Source organism: Penaeus japonicus, unplaced genomic scaffold, assembly GCF_977035675.1.
Source record: "Penaeus japonicus unplaced genomic scaffold, GWHDUDI00000001_assembly GWHDUDI00000021, whole genome shotgun sequence".
Taxonomy (NCBI): domain Eukaryota; kingdom Metazoa; phylum Arthropoda; class Malacostraca; order Decapoda; family Penaeidae; genus Penaeus; species Penaeus japonicus.
This window is the reverse complement of record NW_028234423.1, coordinates 32,026,609-32,043,647: the sequence shown is the minus strand read 5'-3', so window position 1 is coordinate 32,043,647 and position 17,039 is coordinate 32,026,609. Positions and strand designations below refer to the sequence as shown.

General features: G+C 43.0%; 4 protein-coding genes across 4 annotated transcripts; 3 read left to right on the top strand and 1 right to left on the bottom strand.

The window, feature by feature from the left end:
- Window positions 1-3: 3 nt before the first annotated feature.
- LOC147469579 (uncharacterized) lies at window positions 4-1,472 on the top strand. Its single transcript, XM_086549163.1, has 2 exons — window positions 4-60; window positions 602-1,472. The coding sequence occupies exons 1-2, from the start codon at window positions 4-6 to the stop codon at window positions 1,361-1,363; spliced, it is 819 nt and encodes a 272-aa protein (XP_086405289.1). The 3' UTR covers window positions 1,364-1,472.
- A 3,262-nt stretch (window positions 1,473-4,734) lies between these two features.
- Window positions 4,735-6,074, top strand: LOC147469578 (uncharacterized). The gene is made up of 2 exons (XM_086548997.1): window positions 4,735-4,781; window positions 5,203-6,074. The coding sequence occupies exons 1-2, from the start codon at window positions 4,770-4,772 to the stop codon at window positions 5,971-5,973; spliced, it is 783 nt and encodes a 260-aa protein (XP_086405123.1). The 5' UTR covers window positions 4,735-4,769; the 3' UTR covers window positions 5,974-6,074.
- A 2,869-nt stretch (window positions 6,075-8,943) lies between these two features.
- Window positions 8,944-10,265, top strand: LOC147469577 (uncharacterized). The gene is made up of 2 exons (XM_086548996.1): window positions 8,944-8,979; window positions 9,362-10,265. Exons 1-2 carry the CDS (start codon window positions 8,968-8,970, stop codon window positions 10,160-10,162), a joined length of 813 nt encoding a protein of 270 aa, XP_086405122.1. The 5' UTR covers window positions 8,944-8,967; the 3' UTR covers window positions 10,163-10,265.
- A 1,925-nt stretch (window positions 10,266-12,190) lies between these two features.
- Window positions 12,191-13,508, bottom strand: LOC122244417 (uncharacterized). The gene is made up of 2 exons (XM_086548995.1): window positions 13,468-13,508; window positions 12,191-13,055 (listed from the first exon to the last, which is right to left on the bottom strand). Exons 1-2 carry the CDS (start codon window positions 13,477-13,479, stop codon window positions 12,294-12,296), a joined length of 774 nt encoding a protein of 257 aa, XP_086405121.1. The 5' UTR covers window positions 13,480-13,508; the 3' UTR covers window positions 12,191-12,293.
- Window positions 13,509-17,039: the final 3,531 nt, after the last annotated feature.

Sequence of the window (17,039 nt, the reverse complement as noted above, 5' to 3'; positions counted from 1 at the left end):
ACTATGGCTTACGTCCAAACGAACCGATCTCGTAAACGCTATGGAAAAACTGTTATCGGTGTAAAATACGAGCTTGTTTAGCTATTGGTCATTGCCTGATATATACTTCAGAGAGTATAAAACATTTGTGTCAGGATATGAGGGGAGATGTACATTTTTATTTACGAAATGTATAATGATAATTCTTCTTTTGAGTACGGTAAAAGTCAGCGAGATCTTATACTACTTACTTAGCCCCCCCTCCCCCCAAAAAAAAAAAAAAAAAAATATTAAACGGATAAATCTACACATAAATCAAATAACATCCTTTGCCAATAAAATGGTTTGACATACTTTATGTATAGACAGAGAAACACTCTGAGGATAAAGAGATTTACTAATATATAAAATGTATGCACATAGATATAAACATATGTAGCTCATACTAACTTACTTTCACACACACACACACACACTCACACACACACAATCTTCAAACTTCCTTCATCTAATTATGTGAATATGAATGCCATAGTATAATGTTTTCTTGCCACAGTGTACTTTGCAGCAAAACGTAAAACTATTGAAGTAAATATTCTCTGACCCTACGTCTTGTGTCCAGGTTCTGTTTGGCGTGATTGCCGCGGCCCTCGCTGCCCCCCTTCCCGGCGACAAGGTGGTTGCCGTGCACCATGGTGTGGCACCTGCTCCTCTCACCTACGGCGTGCACCATGGCGTGGCACCCGCTCCTCTCACCTACGGCGTGCACCATGGCGTTGCACCCGCTCCTCTGACCGTCGGCGTGCAACACGCTGTGGCTCCTGCAGCTGTGTCCTATGCTGCCCCTGCTGTGCACCACGCCGTGGCATACGCTGCCCCCACCCCAGTGGCACTGCCCCCGGCTGAGGTCAAGGTCCCTGTCACCCGAACCCACGTCGAGGTTCCCGTTCACCAGAAGGTCCACTATGGCAGCCAGAGCTACGTAGCCGGTGCCACCACCACCATCCACAAGCCGTCCCTGGCTGCCCCAGCCATTGCCCCGCCCTCCACTCTCCTGGCTAAGGTCAGTCACAATGCCCCCGAGCTCACCATCCAGCGCCAGGAAGTGCCCGTCGACAAGTTCACTCCCAACTTCGTTGACACTCCCTACCACGCTGGCACCATCGTCAAGTACACCGAACCCGAAGTGCGTGAGGTTAAGGTGCCCACCCCGTACGCCCAGCCCATCGCCGTGCCTCAGCCCGTGGCCGTGCCCCACCCCGTGGCCGTGCCCCACCCCGTGCCCGTCCGCCAGGAACTCCACTCCCTCACCGTCCACAACGCCGTGCCAGCCGTCCATGCCGTCCATGCCGTCCCAGCCGCCGTGGTCAAGGCCGACTATTAAGCCTTGAAGCCGGTGCAAAGCCGCAGATATTCACGTCACGCAAGAACCTCTTCTGATGTACATTTCTACCATACCAATTTTCCAATAAATGTACAAAATGCCAATGAAACACCTTTAGTTTCCCTGTATAGAAGAACAAAGCTCGGAGGAAATGTTTACTTTCTAAAAGTAGCATGATATCTAAACAGGATTAGTAATTATTTAAATGATTATTATCATGGATATGGTGATTTGGACAGTTATGGTATTATTATCAATAATGGTGATGATGCCAATAGCAATAGTACCTGAAATACTAGCAATAATGATGGTGACTTTGGCTGTGTTTACTATCATTACCAACATTATGTCATCGGTAACGAATCCAAAAATATGAGGAGAGCGTGACTTTCAGAGTGTTTAGAAGGAGAACAGAAGTTTAAGTTTATGTTCGAGAAATCTAAATCCTTAATCACCCGTGATATAAGCACGCAAGTGTAACATTATGTAATGAAAGGTTGCTAGGGTCTTCACCAAATGCAAACTAAGCGTCTGCTGGTGACCCTGTGTGTGACTATGACACGTCCATACGAACCGATCTCGTAAACGCTATGAAAAAACTGTTATCGGTGTAAAATACGAGCTTGTTTAGCTATTGGTCTAAGCCTGATATATTCTTCAAATAGTATAAAAAATTGGGTTAGGATATGAGGGGAAATGTGCATTTTTATTTACGAAATGTATAATGATCATTCTTCTTTTGAGCTAGATCTTATACTATTTACTTAGCCCCTCTCCCCCCTAAAAAAAAAGAAAAAAAAAAGAAAGATACACACACAGATGAATTACACACTGATAAATCTACACATAAATCAAATAACATCCTTTGCCAATAAAATGGTTTGACATACATGATGTATAGACAGAGAAACACACTGAGGGATAAAAAGATGTACTAACATATAAAATGTATGCACATAGATAGAAGCCTATGTAGCGTATACTAACACACTTTCACACAAACACGCATTTTTCTGTGTATGTATGCATATAAATAGATTGATTGATAAACAAATTACGAATATAGATATACAGTAGATATATACGTACATATATTCTTTCTCGTTAAGTTCTCTCTCTCTCTCTCTCTCACACACACACGCATTTTTCTGTGTATGTATGCATATAAATAGATTGATTGATAAACAAATTATGAATATAGATATACAGTAGATATATACGTACATATATTCTTTCTCGTTAAGTTCTCTCTCTCTCTCTCACACACACACACAATCACTTTCCTTGCTCTAATTATATAATGATGAATACCATAATATAATGTTCTCTCATTAAAAAAGTTACATAAATATCTATCAACATTCTATCTATTTTGCTTGCCTTCTTCAATAATCAACGCTCAAAATAATTTTTCTTATCTAAATTTGTATTTTGATTGTCAGTTCTTGTGGTGAGTTCTCTGCTTGTAGTAAGGGCGTGTAACCTTTGTTTATTTGTTTATAGTAGCATTAATTCGTGTAACAGGCGATGCTGCACTCTATCATAAAGTTAATCTGTGTAGGCTTAGGGGTAGGGGCTATTCCGGAAAAGAGTGCCACTAAAGGCTATTTAGGAAAAGTGTGCCACTAGAGGCTATTCAGGATGAGGGTCACGCTAGGGACTATTCAGGAAAAGGGTGCCACTAGGGACTCTTCCAGAAAAGGGTGATACTAGGGGCTATTTAGGGAAAAGGGTGCCACTAAGGGTTATTCATAAAAAGGGTGCCACTAGGGGCTATTTAGGAAAAGGGTGTCACTAAAGGCTATTCAGAAAAAGGGTTCAACTAAGGGTTATTCAGGAAAAGGGGGCCACTTGGGACTATTCAGGGAAAGGGGGCCACTAGGGGTTATTCAGGGAAAGGGTGCAACTAGGGGCTATTCAGGAAAAGGGTGTCACTAAAGGCTATTCAGAAAAAGGGTGCAACTAAGGGTTATTCAGGAAAAGGGTGCCACTAAAGGCTATCCAGTAAAGGGGTGCCACTAGGGACTCTTCCGGAAAAGGGTGATACTAGGGGCTATTTAGGGAAAAGGGTGCCACCAGGGACTCTTCCGGAAAAGGGTGATACTAGGGTCTATTTAGGGAAAAGGGTGCCACTAGGGACTCTTCCGGAAAAAAGGTGCCATTAGGGGCTATTCAGGAAAAGGGTGCCAGTAAAAGCTATTTAGGAAAAGGGTTACGCTAGGGGCTATTCAGGAGAAGGGTGCCACTAGGGACTCTTCCGGAAAAGGGTGCCACTAGGGGCTATTTAGAAAAAAGAGTGCCACTTAGGGCTATTCAGAGAAAGGGTTACGCTAGAGGCTATTCAGGGAGAGAGTGCCGCTGAAGGGACGACGTGGGTTTAGAGTGCCATCCCTGAAAAAATAGTTTAGGGAACCATCGCCATTCCAGCATGAAGAGGTTCATTGGGAAGAGTCTGGAATTGGGAAGTGATTTAGCCCAGTCTTTCTTAATTTGGTGAGTGGGTCATCCAAGGTGAATGATGCGAATGACACATGGAGGGTGAATGAAGAGTGAATGACACATGAAGGGTGAATGAAGAGTGAATGGCACATGAAGGATAAATGAGGGGTGAATGACACATGATGGATGAATGACTTGAATTACTCGGATATTTATACATTTCTATTTTTCTATACTTATAAACGCATTGTCATTCACCCTTGCCAGATGGGTGACGTCCACTTATCACAAAATATAGATATAATAGAGATACTTACAGCTGGTCCGTGCCGAGCGTGGAAGTGTGGAAGCATACTACTTCATGTGATAAATATATACAGTCAGGAAACATTGTTCATGGGACTTTAATCCTAAGTTCTAAGGCTGTTCTTTCTTCCTTTAGATTTGCGTAACAAGAAAAATACCATCATCTTTTCTGTGTTCATTTGGTACGCCTAGTTCCCTTTTGATATCTCAGGACTTTAAAAAAATGCTTAGGAAATAAAAAAAAGTTGATGGTAAGTAAAAAAAATACACAAAGATGAATTACCAAAAACTTCAGGAATCTAATTTCGAGTGAATGAAGTTGGATTCGAGGGCGAATGACACTCAAATAGTTTTTCAAAAATACTGACTTAACAGGAAAAAAATGTCAAGCTTACTTTTTTCAGACTAATATCTAGAGACTTAAAACATTATTGACTGTTCTTCTCTCCTTTTCTTTCTTTCTCCAACTTTTAATAGACTACAAACCTTAAATGAATAAAAGAATAAACAACCTCTACGTATGAAGACTCGAGATCCTTGTCGCCATGCCGGTTTCTAATTCCTGTTATTCGCGAAGTGGCAACTCGTCCACCTGTTCCCTTTATAAGGAAGGGGAATCGGTGAGAGAAGTCAGTGTAAGACTCATCGTTGTTATATCATCATGAAATTCCTAGTGAGTGACTTTGGTCTCGTTTTCTCTTTTCCCTCTAAGGTTAATTAAAACTTTTGATGAAATTGCTTCTTCCAATGTTTCTCTTTCGTAATCAAGAACAGCAAAGTTTCTCTCAGAAAAGCGAAAAATAATATATGCCAGTATGTTAGTATTCAACTAATTTTCATAATATAACTTTTTGTTTTTGAATAATTCTTGTTCCACTCACTAACCTTCTGTCTCGTTAAGTTCTCTTTCTCTCTCTCCCGCTTTCTCTCTTTCTTTCTCTCTCTCTATCACACACACACAAACTTCAAACTTCCTTCATCTAATTACGTGATGATGAATGCCATATTATAATGTTCTCTTATGACAGTGTACTTTGCAGCAAAACGTAAAACTATTGAGGTAAATATTCTCTGACCCTACGCCTTGTGTCCAGGTTCTGTTTGGCGTGATTGCCGCGGCCCTCGCTGCCCCCCTTCCCGGCGACAAGGTGGTTGCCGTGCACCATGGTGTGGCACCCGCTCCTCTCACCTACGGCGTGCACCATGGCGTGGCACCCGCTCCTCTCACCTACGGCGTGCACCATGGCGTGGCACCCGCTCCTCTGACCGTCGGCGTGCACCACGCTGTGGCTCCCGCTGCTGTGTCCTATGCTGCCCCTGCTGTGCACCACGCCGTGGCATACGCTGCTCCCACCCCAGTGGCACTGCCCCCGGCTGAGGTCAAGGTCCCTGTCACCCGAACCCACGTCGAGGTTCCCGTTCACCAGAAGGTCCACTATGGCAGCCAGAGCTACGTAGCCGGTGCCACCACCACCATCCACAAGCCGTCCCTGGCTGCCCCAGCCATTGCCCCGCCCTCCACTCTCCTGGCTAAGGTCAGCCACAATGCCCCCGAGCTCACCATCCAGCGCCAGGAAGTGCCCGTCGACAAGTTCACTCCCAACTTCGTTGACACTCCCTACCACGCTGGCACCATCGTCAAGTACACCGAACCCGAAGTGCGTGAGGTTAAGGTGCCCACCCCGTACGCCCAGCCCATCGCCGTGCCTCAGCCCGTGGCCGTGCCCCACCCCGTGGCCGTGCCCCACCCCGTGCCCGTCCGCCAGGAACTCCACTCCCTCACCGTCCACAACGCCGTGCCAGCCGTCCATGCCGTCCATGCCGTCCATGCCGTCCCAGCCGCCGTGGTCAAGGCCGACTATTAAGCCTTGAAGCCGGTGCAAAGCCGCAGATATTCACGTCACAAAAGAACCTCTTCTGATGTACATTTCTACCACACCAATTTTCCAATAAATGTACAAAATGCCTATGAAACACTTTTTGTTTCCCTGTATAGAAGAACAAAGCTCGGAGGAAATATTCACTTTCTAAAAGTAGCATGGTATCTAAACAGGATTAGTAATTATTTAAATTATTATTATCATGGATATGGTGATTTGGACAGTTATGGTAGCATTACCATTAATGGTGATGATGCCAATAGCAATAGTACCTGAAATACTAGCAATAATAATGGTGACTTTGGCTGTGTTTACTATCATTATCAACATTATGTCATCGGTAACGAATCCAAAAATATGAGGAGAGCGTGACTTTCAGAGTGTTTAGAAGGAGAACAGAAGTTTGAGTTTATGTTCAAGAAATCTAAATCCTTAAGCATCCGGGATATAAGCACGCAAGTGTAACATTATGTAATGAAAGGTTGCTAGGCTCCTCACTAAATTCAAACTAAGCGTCTGCTGGTGACCCTGTGCGTGACTATGACTTACGTCCATACGAACCGATCTCGTAAACGCTATGGAAAAACTGTTATCGGTGTTAGCTATAGGTCTATGCCTGATATATATTTCAGATAGTATAAAAAAAAATTGGGTTAGAATATAAAGGGAGATGTACATTTATTTACATTTACGAAATGTATATTGATCATTCTTCTTTTGAGTGCAGATTTTGTAAAAGTCAGCGAGATCTTATACTACTTACTTAGCCTCTCCCCCCCCCCCCAAAAAAAAAAAGAAAAAGAAAGAAAAAAATATACACACAGATTAATTAAACAGATAAATCTACACATAAATCAATTAACATTCTTTGCCAATAAAATGGATTAACATACATGATGTATAGACAGAGAAACACACTGAGGGATAAAAAGATGTACTAACATATAAAATGTATGCACATAGATAGAAGCCTATGTAGCGTATACTAATACACTTTCACACAAACACGCATTTTTCTGTGTATGTATGCATATAAATAGATTGATTGATAAACAAATTATGAATATAGATATACAGTAGATATGTACGTGCATATATTCTTTCTCGGTAAGTTCTCTCTCTCTCTCTCTCTCTCTCACACACACAATCACTTTCCTTGCTCTCATTATGTGATGATGAATACCAGAGTATGATGTTTTCCCATCAAAAAAGTTACATAAATGACTATCTATATTATGTCTAATTTGCTTGCCTTCTTCAATAATCAACGCTCAAAATATTTTTTCTTATCTAAATTTGTATTTGGATTGTCAGTTCTTGTGGTGAGTTCTCTGCTTGTAATATGGGGGTGTAACCTTTGTTTACTTGTTTATAGCTGCAGTAATTCGTGTAACAGGCACTCTATCATAAAGTTAATCTGTGTAGGCTTAGGGGTAGTGGCTATTCAGGAAAAGGGTCAAGCTAGGGGCTATTCCGGAAAAGGGGGCCACTAAGGGTTATTCAGGAAAAGGGTGCCACCAGGGACTCTTCCGGGAAAGGGTGCCATTTAAGGCTATTCAAGGAAAGGGTTACGTCAGAGCCTGTTCAGGGAAATAGTGCCGCTGATGGGACGACGTGGGTTTAGAGTGCCATCCCTGAAAAAATAGTTTGGGGAACCATCGCCATTCCAGCATGAAGAGGTTAATTGGGAAGAGTCTGGAATTGGGTTGTGATTTAGCCCAGTCTTTCTTACTTTGGTGAGTGGGTCATCCATGGTGAATGAAGAGTGAATGACACATGGATGGTGGATGAAGAGTGAATGACACATGGAGGGTGAATTAAGAGTGAATGACACATGGAGGGGGAATGAAGAGTGAATGACACATGGAGGGTGAATGAAGAGTGAATGACACATGGAGGGGGAATGAAGAGTGAATGACACATGGAGGGTGAATGAAGAGTGAATGACACATGGAGGGTGAATGAAGAGTGAATGACACATGGAGGGTGAATGAAGAGTGAATGACACATGAAGGGTGAATGAAGAGTGAATGACACATGAAGGGTGAATGAAGAGTGAATGACACATGAAGGATGAATGAAGAGTGAATGACACATGAAGGGTGAATGAAGAGTGAATGACACATGGAGGGTGAATGAAGAGTGAATGACACATGAAGGGTGAATGAAGAGTGAATGACACATGAAGGATGAATGAAGAGTAAGTCACACATGAATGAATGACTTGATTTACTCGGATATTTATACATTTCTATTTTTCGATACTTATAAAAGCATTGTATTCACCTTTGCCAGATGGGTGACGTCCACTTACCACAAGAAATAGATATAGAGATACTTACAGCTCGGCCGGGTCAAGCGTGGAAGTGTGGAAGCATGCTACCTCATGTGATAAATATATACAATCAGGAAACATTGTTCATGGGACTTTAATCCTAAGTTCTAAGGCTGTTCTTTCTTCCTTTAGATTTACGTAACAAGAAAAATACCATCATCTTTTCTGTGTTCATTTGGTACACCTAGTTCCCTTTTGATATCTCAGGATTTAAAAAATGCTTAGGAAATGAAAAAAGTTGATGGTAAGTAAAACAAATACACAAAGATGAATTATCAAAAACTTCAGGAATCTGATTTCGAGTGAATGAAATTGGATTCGAGGGCGAATGACACTCAAATAGTTTTTCAAAAATACTTATTTAACAGGAAAAAAATGTCAAGCTTACTTTTTTCAGACTAATATCTATAAATCTTCATCGTTATTGGCTGCTTTTCTCCTCCATTCATACTTTAAATAGACTACGAACCTAAAATGAATAAATGAATAAACATCCTCTACGTATGAAGACTCGAGATCCTTGTCGCCATGCCGGTTTCTGACTCCTATTATTCGCGAAGTGGCAACTCGTCCACCTGTTCCCTTTATAAAGGAGGGGAATCGGTGAGAAAAGTCAGTGTAAGACTCATCGTTGTTAAATCATCATGAAATTCCTGGTGAGTGACTTTGGTCTCGTTTTCTCTTTTCCCTCTAAGATTAATCAAAACTTTTGATGAAATTACTTCTTCAAATGTTTCTTTTTCCTAATCCAGAACAGCAAAGTTTCTCTCAGAAAAGCGAAAGATAATATATGTCAGTATGTTGGTATTCAACTAATTTTCACAATAAAACTTTTTGTTTTTTAATCATTCTTATTACTCTCTCTCTCCACCTTTCTCTCTCTCTATCTCTATCACTCACACAAAAACTTCAAACTTCCTTCATCTAATTACGTGATAATGAATGCCATAGTATAATGTTTTCTTGTCACGGTGTACTTTGCAGCAAAACGTAAAACTATTGAGGTAAATATTCTCTGACCCTATGCCTTGTGTCCAGGTTCTGTTTAGCGTGATTGCCGCGGCCCTCGCTGCCCCCCTTCCCGGCGACAAGGTGGTTGCCGTGCACCATGGTGTGGCACCCGCTCCTCTCACCTACGGCGTGCACCATGGCGTGGCACCCGCTCCTCTCACCTACGGCGTGCACCATGGTGTGGCACCCGCTCCTCTCACCTACGGCGTGCATCATAGTGTGGCACCCGCTCCTCTGACCGTCGGCGTGCAACACGCTGTGGCTCCTGCAGCTGTGTCATATGCTGCCCCTGCTGTGCACCACGCCGTGGCATACGCTGCCCCCACCCCAGTGGCACTACCCCCGGCTGAGGTCAAGGTCCCTGTCACCCGAACCCACGTCGAGGTTCCCGTTCACCAAAAGGTCCACTATGGCACCCAGAGCTACGTAGCTGGTGCCACCACCACCATCCACAAGCCGTCCCTGGCTGCCCCAGCCATTGCCCCGCCCTCCACTCTCCTGGCTAAGGTCAGCCACAATGCCCCCGAGCTCACCATCCAGCGCCAGGAAGTGCCCGTCGACAAGTTCACTCCCAACTTCGTTGACACTCCCTATCACGCTGGCACCATCGTCAAGTACACCGAACCCGAAGTGCGTGAGGTTAAGGTGCCCACCCCGTACGCCCAGCCCATCGCCGTGCCTCAGCCCGTGGCCGTGCCCCACCCCGTGGCCGTGCCCCACCCCGTGCCCGTCCGCCAGGAACTCCACTCCCTCACCGTCCACAACGCCGTGCCAGCCGTCCATGCCGTCCATGCCGTCCCAGCCGCCGTGGTCAAGGCCGACTATTAAGCCTTGAAGCCGGTGCAAAGCCGCAGATATTCACGTCACGCAAGAACCTCTTCTGATGTACATTTCTACCATATCAATCTATTAATAAACATTGAAAATGCCAGCGACATACCTCTTATTCCTATGCAGAAGAGCGAATTTCGGGAGAAATATCTTCCTAAAATGGTACAGCATAATATCAAGGTTAGTAAAAACGATATTGAGGAATATCATCATGAATAAGGTTGACATTTGCAATGGTGGCATTAATAAGCCGGTGAAAAGCCAGGTATTCACAACACGTCATGACTTTTCTCAAATCAATGAGTTCGTGCGTCCCAATTAGAATAGATGTTTGAAGGACACGTAAACATTATGAACACAATTTCCCTATATTTTCTAATGGCTGTCTAATGGCTCTTTGTTATTGTATATATTTCAACTGAACAAGCTATAGCTCTAGATCTAAATGAGAAAAAAAGCGAGTCGCCAAAATTACGGTTCCTCAAAGAGGGGTTTTCTGCTTCTTCAGTTTTGTGTATTTCTCCATTTTTTTCCTTTTTGGTTGTATCTGTATGATTTGATTTTAGCATCTGGTTATTTGAATATCATCTGTGTATGTGTGTCTGTATGTTTGCTTCTCAAAAATTTTAACACGGCTTTTTTCTTTGTTTAGTCTTTAGTTATTTGAACGTATTTTTTCCTTTAATTTCCTATCTGGTATATAGTTTTTGCACTATGTTTGTATGCATCTATTCTATTGGTTCTTTATTTCACACAAACCTTTACTAACTTTTGAAATATTGTTCTTTACGAGAACTCTGGACTCAACAGGGAATCGTTCTTCTGTAAATCAGTATTCCCATACCACTGTATTCACTGCAGTTATATTCGTATTCATCACTAACCTTTCTCTTCGTTAATTAAATAGATGAACTGAAAAATGTACAAAGAAATGGCTATGTTCCGCACGATTATTAATTGGCATAATCTAGAATTGCGATTTAATGATTTTAAAAAAAATCTTATTCGAACCAAAAGTCTTATATCATTTTTACATAAAAAAAAGAATTCTGAATAAACAGTGATTTTCTACCTTCGTGTATATTCTAGATTCCTCTTTCTCGTAAGTTATTTTTGTTTTTATGATTGATTTTACTAGTTGCGATTCAGCTGTTGCAACAATATTTCTGATTTCATAGCATTAGTATAACCACCCTTGCATCTAACAATCTTGCGAGTAAAGGTAACTTATGACGTCTTAATGATCCTACATCTGCATCCACATTGGCGACATTTGAAAACAGCTATAAACATTTCGGTCAACATTTGAATACATATCTACAACATATACGTAACAGTGCTTGTAAGACTATTGGCACTATATAAGCAACAAGAGTCGTCTTAGGGTGGGCGTCCAAATTAGCTGTTGCTAGTTTGGACGCCCTCTGTGTCTGCCCACATGTGTGCCCCGACCACGTTGACTCGTCCACACTAGAGTTTCCAAAACATAATCTACAAATCGCCAATACTGTAGCATCACATGCCTACTAAGTTGTATTTCGTGTTGTCGGCGCATTTTGTCTCTGGTGTGGATGCAACTCGGTACTTCTATTTTGATGTGAATTGTTAATACGTGATTGCACATTCACCAGCATATACTACCAATCTGTGCTTATGTTTGGTGTGGAAGAAGTATGTTGACATATTCTGAAACTAAGCATATGGTTTGGTTTTGTTCTATTTTTGAGTATGATTCACTCTTCTTCCTCAAAACATTGGGTGGGCATACAATTCACTCTTCAAAATTGTTTATTAGTCAGTCTCATTATCGTTGTTGCTGTCATCATGTATTCGACTACCATTATTGTTGTTGCTACGTTTACTGCGAATAATGTCATTATATCAGTATCATCACCACTCTCGTAACTATCAAACTAAGCCCTTCTGAGTTTTATTGTTCGGACACTGTTTCCAAAGCTGCAATGAATATCTTCTCGTTTACATTCGAGAATAAGGAATAAGTATAAGGAATAAGAGGTGTGTCGCTGGCATTTTAAATGTTTATTAATAAATTGGTATGGTAGAAATGTACATCAGAAGAGGTTCTTGCGTGACGTGAATATCTGCGGCTTTGCACCGGCTTCAAGGCTTAATAGTCGGCCTTGACCACGGCGGCTGGGACGGCATGGACGGCATGGACGGCTGGCACGGCGTTGTGGACGGTGAGGGAGTGGAGTTCCTGGCGGACGGGCACGGGGTGGGGCACGGCCACGGGGTGGGGCACGGCCACGGGCTGAGGCACGGCGATGGGCTGGGCGTACGGGGTGGGCACCTTAACCTCACGCACTTCGGGTTCGGTGTACTTGACGATGGTGCCAGCGTGGTAGGGAGTGTCAACGAAGTTGGGAGTGAACTTGTCGACGGGCACTTCCTGGCGCTGGATGGTGAGCTCGGGGGCATTGTGGCTGACCTTAGCCAGGAGAGTGGAGGGCGGGGCAATGGCTGGGGCAGCCAGGGACGGCTTGTGGATGGTGGTGGTGGCACCGGCTACGTAGCTCTGGCTGCCATAGTGGACCTTCTGGTGAACGGGAACCTCGACGTGGGTTCGGGTGACGGGGACCTTGACCTCAGCCGGGGGCAGTGCCACTGGGGTGGGGGCAGCGTATGCCACGGCGTGGTGCACAGCAGGGGCAGCATAGGACACAGCTGCAGGAGCCACAGCGTGTTGCACGCCGACGGTCAGAGGAGCGGGTGCCACGCCATGGTGCACGCCGTAGGTGAGAGGAGCGGGTGCCACGCCATGGTGCACGCCGTAGGTGAGAGGAGCGGGTGCCACACCATGGTGCACGGCAACCACCTTGTCGCCGGGAAGGGGGGCAGCAAGGGCCGCGGCAATCACGCCAAACAGAACCTGGACACAAGGCGTAGGGTCAAAGAATATTTACCTCAATAGTTTTACGTTTTGCTGCAAAGTACACTGTGGCAAGAGATCATTATACTATGGTATTCATCATCACGCAATTAGATGAAGGAAGTTTGAAGTTTGTGTGTGAGTGACAGAGAGAGATAAAGAGAGAGAGAAGGAGAAAGAGAACTGAACGAGGCAGAAGGTGAATGGTGAATGGAACAAGAATTATTCAAAAACAAAAAGTTATATTATGAAAATTAGTTGAATACCAACATACTGGCATATATTATTTTTCGCTTCTCTGAGAAAAAATTTGCTTTTCTAGATTACGAAAAAGAAACACATTTGAAGAATTTCATCAAAAGTTTTAATTAACCTTAGAGGGAAAAGAGAAAACGAGACCAATGTCACTCACCAGGAATTTCATGATGATTTAACAACGATGAGTCTTACACTGACTTCTCTCACCGATTCCCCTCCTTTATAAAGGGAACAGGTGGACGAGTTGCCACTTCGCGAATAATAGGAGTCAGAAACCGGCATGGCGACAAGGATCTCGAGTCTTCATACGTAGAGGATGTTTATTCATTTATTTATTTAAGGTTTGTAGTCTATTAAAAGTTGGAGAAAGAAAGAAAAGGAGAGAAAAGCAGTCAATAACGATGAAGATTTTTAGATATTAGTCTGAAAAAAGTAAGCATGGTATTCTGTTAAATCAGTATTTTTGAAAAACTATGTGAATATCATTCGCCCTCGAATCCAATTTCATTCACTCGAAATTAGATTCCTGAAGTTTTTTGTAATTCATCTTTGTGTATTTGTTTTACTTACCATCAACTATTTCATTTCCTAAGCATTTTTTTAAAATCCTGAGATATCAAAAGGGAACTAGGCGTACCAAATGAACACAGTAAAGAAGATGATATTTTTCTTGTTACGCAAATTTAAAGGAAGAAAGAACAGCCTTAGAACTTAGGATTAAAGTCCCATGAACAATGTTTCCTGACTGTATATATTTATCACATGAAGTAGCATGCTTCCACACTTCCACGCTTGGCCCGGGCCAGCTGTAAGTATCTCTATATCTATTTCTTGTGATAAGTGGACGTCATCCATCTGGCAAGGGTGAATGACAATGCTTTTATACGATAGAAAAATGGAAATGTATAAATATCCGAGTAAATCAAGTCGTTCACCCTTCATGTGTCAGTCACTCTTCCTTCACCCTTCATATGTCATTCACTCTTCATTCATCTTTCATGTGTCATTCACTCTTCCTCCATCCTTCATGTTTCATTCACTCTTCATTCATCTTTCATGTGTCATTCACTCTTCCTCCATCCTTCATGTTTCATTTACTCTTCCTTCTTCCTCCATGTGTCATTCACTCTTCATTCACCTTGGATGACCCACTCACCAAAGTAAGAAAGACTGGGCTAAATCACTTCCCAATTCCAGACACTTCCCAATTAACCTCTTCATGCTGCAATAGCGATGGTTTACCAAACTATTTTTTTCAGGGATGGCACTCTACACCCACGTCGTCCCTTCAGCGGCACTCTCTCCCTGAATAGGCTCTGGCGTAACCCTTTCCCTGAATAGTCCCTTGTGGCACCCTTTTCCTGAATAGCCCTTAGTGGCACTCTTTTCCTGAATGGCTTTTAGTGGCACCCTTTTACTGATTAGCCCCCAGCGATACCCTCATCCTGAATAGCCTCTAGCGTAACCCTTTTCCTGAATAACCCTTAGTGACACCCTTTTCTAGAAGAGTCCCTAGTGGCACCCTTTTCCTGAATAACCCTTAGTGACACCCTTTTCTAGAAGAGTCCCTAGTGGCATCCTTTTCCTGAATAACCCTTAGTGACACCCTTTTCTAGAAGAGTCCCTAGTGGCATCCTTTTCCTGAATAACCCTTAGTGACACCCTTTTCTAGAAGAGTCCCTAGTGGCACCCTTTTCCTGAATAACCCTTAGTGGCACCCTTTTCCTGAATACCCACTAGTGGCACCCTTTTCCTGAATAACCCTTGGTAACACCCTTTTCCCTAAATAGCCCCTAGTGGCACCCTTTTCTAGAAGAGTCCCTAGTGGCACCCTTTTCCTGAATAGCCCCTAGCGTGACCCTATTCCTGAGTGCATCATCGCCTGTTACACGAATTACTGCTGCTATAAACAAATAAACAAAGGTTACACACCCATATTGCAAGCATAGAACTCACCACAAGAACTGACAATCCAAATACAAATTTAGATTTTGAGCGTTGATTACTGAAGAAGGCAAGCAAAATAGACAGAATATAGATAGACATTTATGTAACCTCTTTGATGGGAGAACATCATACTCTGGTATTCATCATCACATAATGAGAGCAAGGAAAGTGATTGTGAGAGAAAGAGAGAGAGAGAGAGAGAGAACTTAACGAGAAAGAATGTAAGTACGTATATATCTACTGTATATCTATATTCATAATTTGTTTATCAATCAATCTATTTATATGCATGCATACACAGAAAAATGCGCGCGCGTATGTGTGTGTGAAAGTGTGTTAGTATACGCTACATAGGCTTCTATCTATGTGAATACATTTTATATATTAGTACATCTCTTTATCTCTTAGTGTGTTTGTCTGTCTAAACATCAAGTATGTCAAACCATTTTATTGGCAAAGGATGTTATTTGATTTGTGTGTAGATTTATCTGTTTAATTAATCTGTGTATCTTTTTTTTTTTTTTTTTTTTTTTTTTTTCGTAAATCATCATATCGTATGACACCAGAATTCTATCCATATTTTGGCCCTGTCGGTGACCTTTTGTAGGTCTGGTGGACGAATACTGACAGGGCTTCTTGGGCAATTAGAAAGGATACGGTCCATTTCTTGGAGAGGGAACCCGCAATCACCCGTAGTGGACGTGGCAAAACCCCATTTTGTTCAATTATCCCTAGTTTTTCCGACACCGGATCTGGCGCGGTTAAGGGTGCACCATTCTTTCCTACCAAGGTTTGTACCTTTTGGTAGTTTTTCTTTCGGTTTTGGGATGTTAGGATGTTCTGGTCCCAAGATTTCATTTTCCCTCCATTTATTCATTCTGTAGTGCCTTGGAGTTATACCGTCGGGCAGCCTTTCGACTGTGGTGAAACTTTTCCTAGATCTTAGTCTAGTCGGGGGTGGTACATGGGAGTAAAGCGGGTGACGATCGTCCTGCTCTTGCTTACGTTTTTCCAATTTGGTGCTAGTTTCTCTTCTCAGGGCTGGAGGTGGAATACCTGAGAGTCTATGGACAAAATTCACTGGTGTAGGTCTCAATGCACCAGTTATGACACGGCAAGCTTCGTTTAGGATTGGATCGATTTTGTTGGCATGTGAGGATCGAGACCACACTGAGACACAGTATTCTGCTGTGGAATAGCACAGAGCCAGGGCAGCTGTCCTTAATGTCCTAGGGTCTGTGTCCCATTTCGTTCCAGCCAGTTTTTTAACAAGATTAAGGCGTGAAGAAACCTTTTTCTGAAGTCTTTCTACGAGTGAATTAAATATGAGCATCCTATCAAGGGTTTTACCCAGGTAGGTGGGGTGCTCATGATGAATGAGGGATTTACCACTCCAATCGATGTTGAGCTTTCGGGAGGCCTCACGGTTGTTATGGTGAAATGCACATACTTTAGTTTCCCCTGGGTTGGGATTTAATGACCAGTCCTCATAATATCTCCCAGTTACATTGAGTGCCTCTGTCAAAGTCGCCTCAATATCTTCAAAGTTCTTGGCTTGGGTGGCCACGCAAAGATCATCAGCATAGATGAATTGTTTTGTATTGGGATAGGAAGGCTGGTCATTGGTGTAGATGTTGAAAAGCAAAGGGGACAACACTGAGCCCTGTGGGAGTCCGTTCTTTTGACTTCTCCATCTGCTCTTTCTACCATCCATTTCGACATAGAATCGTCTGTTGTTGAGTAGAGTCCTTAGGACATTAACCGTCTGTCCATTTATCC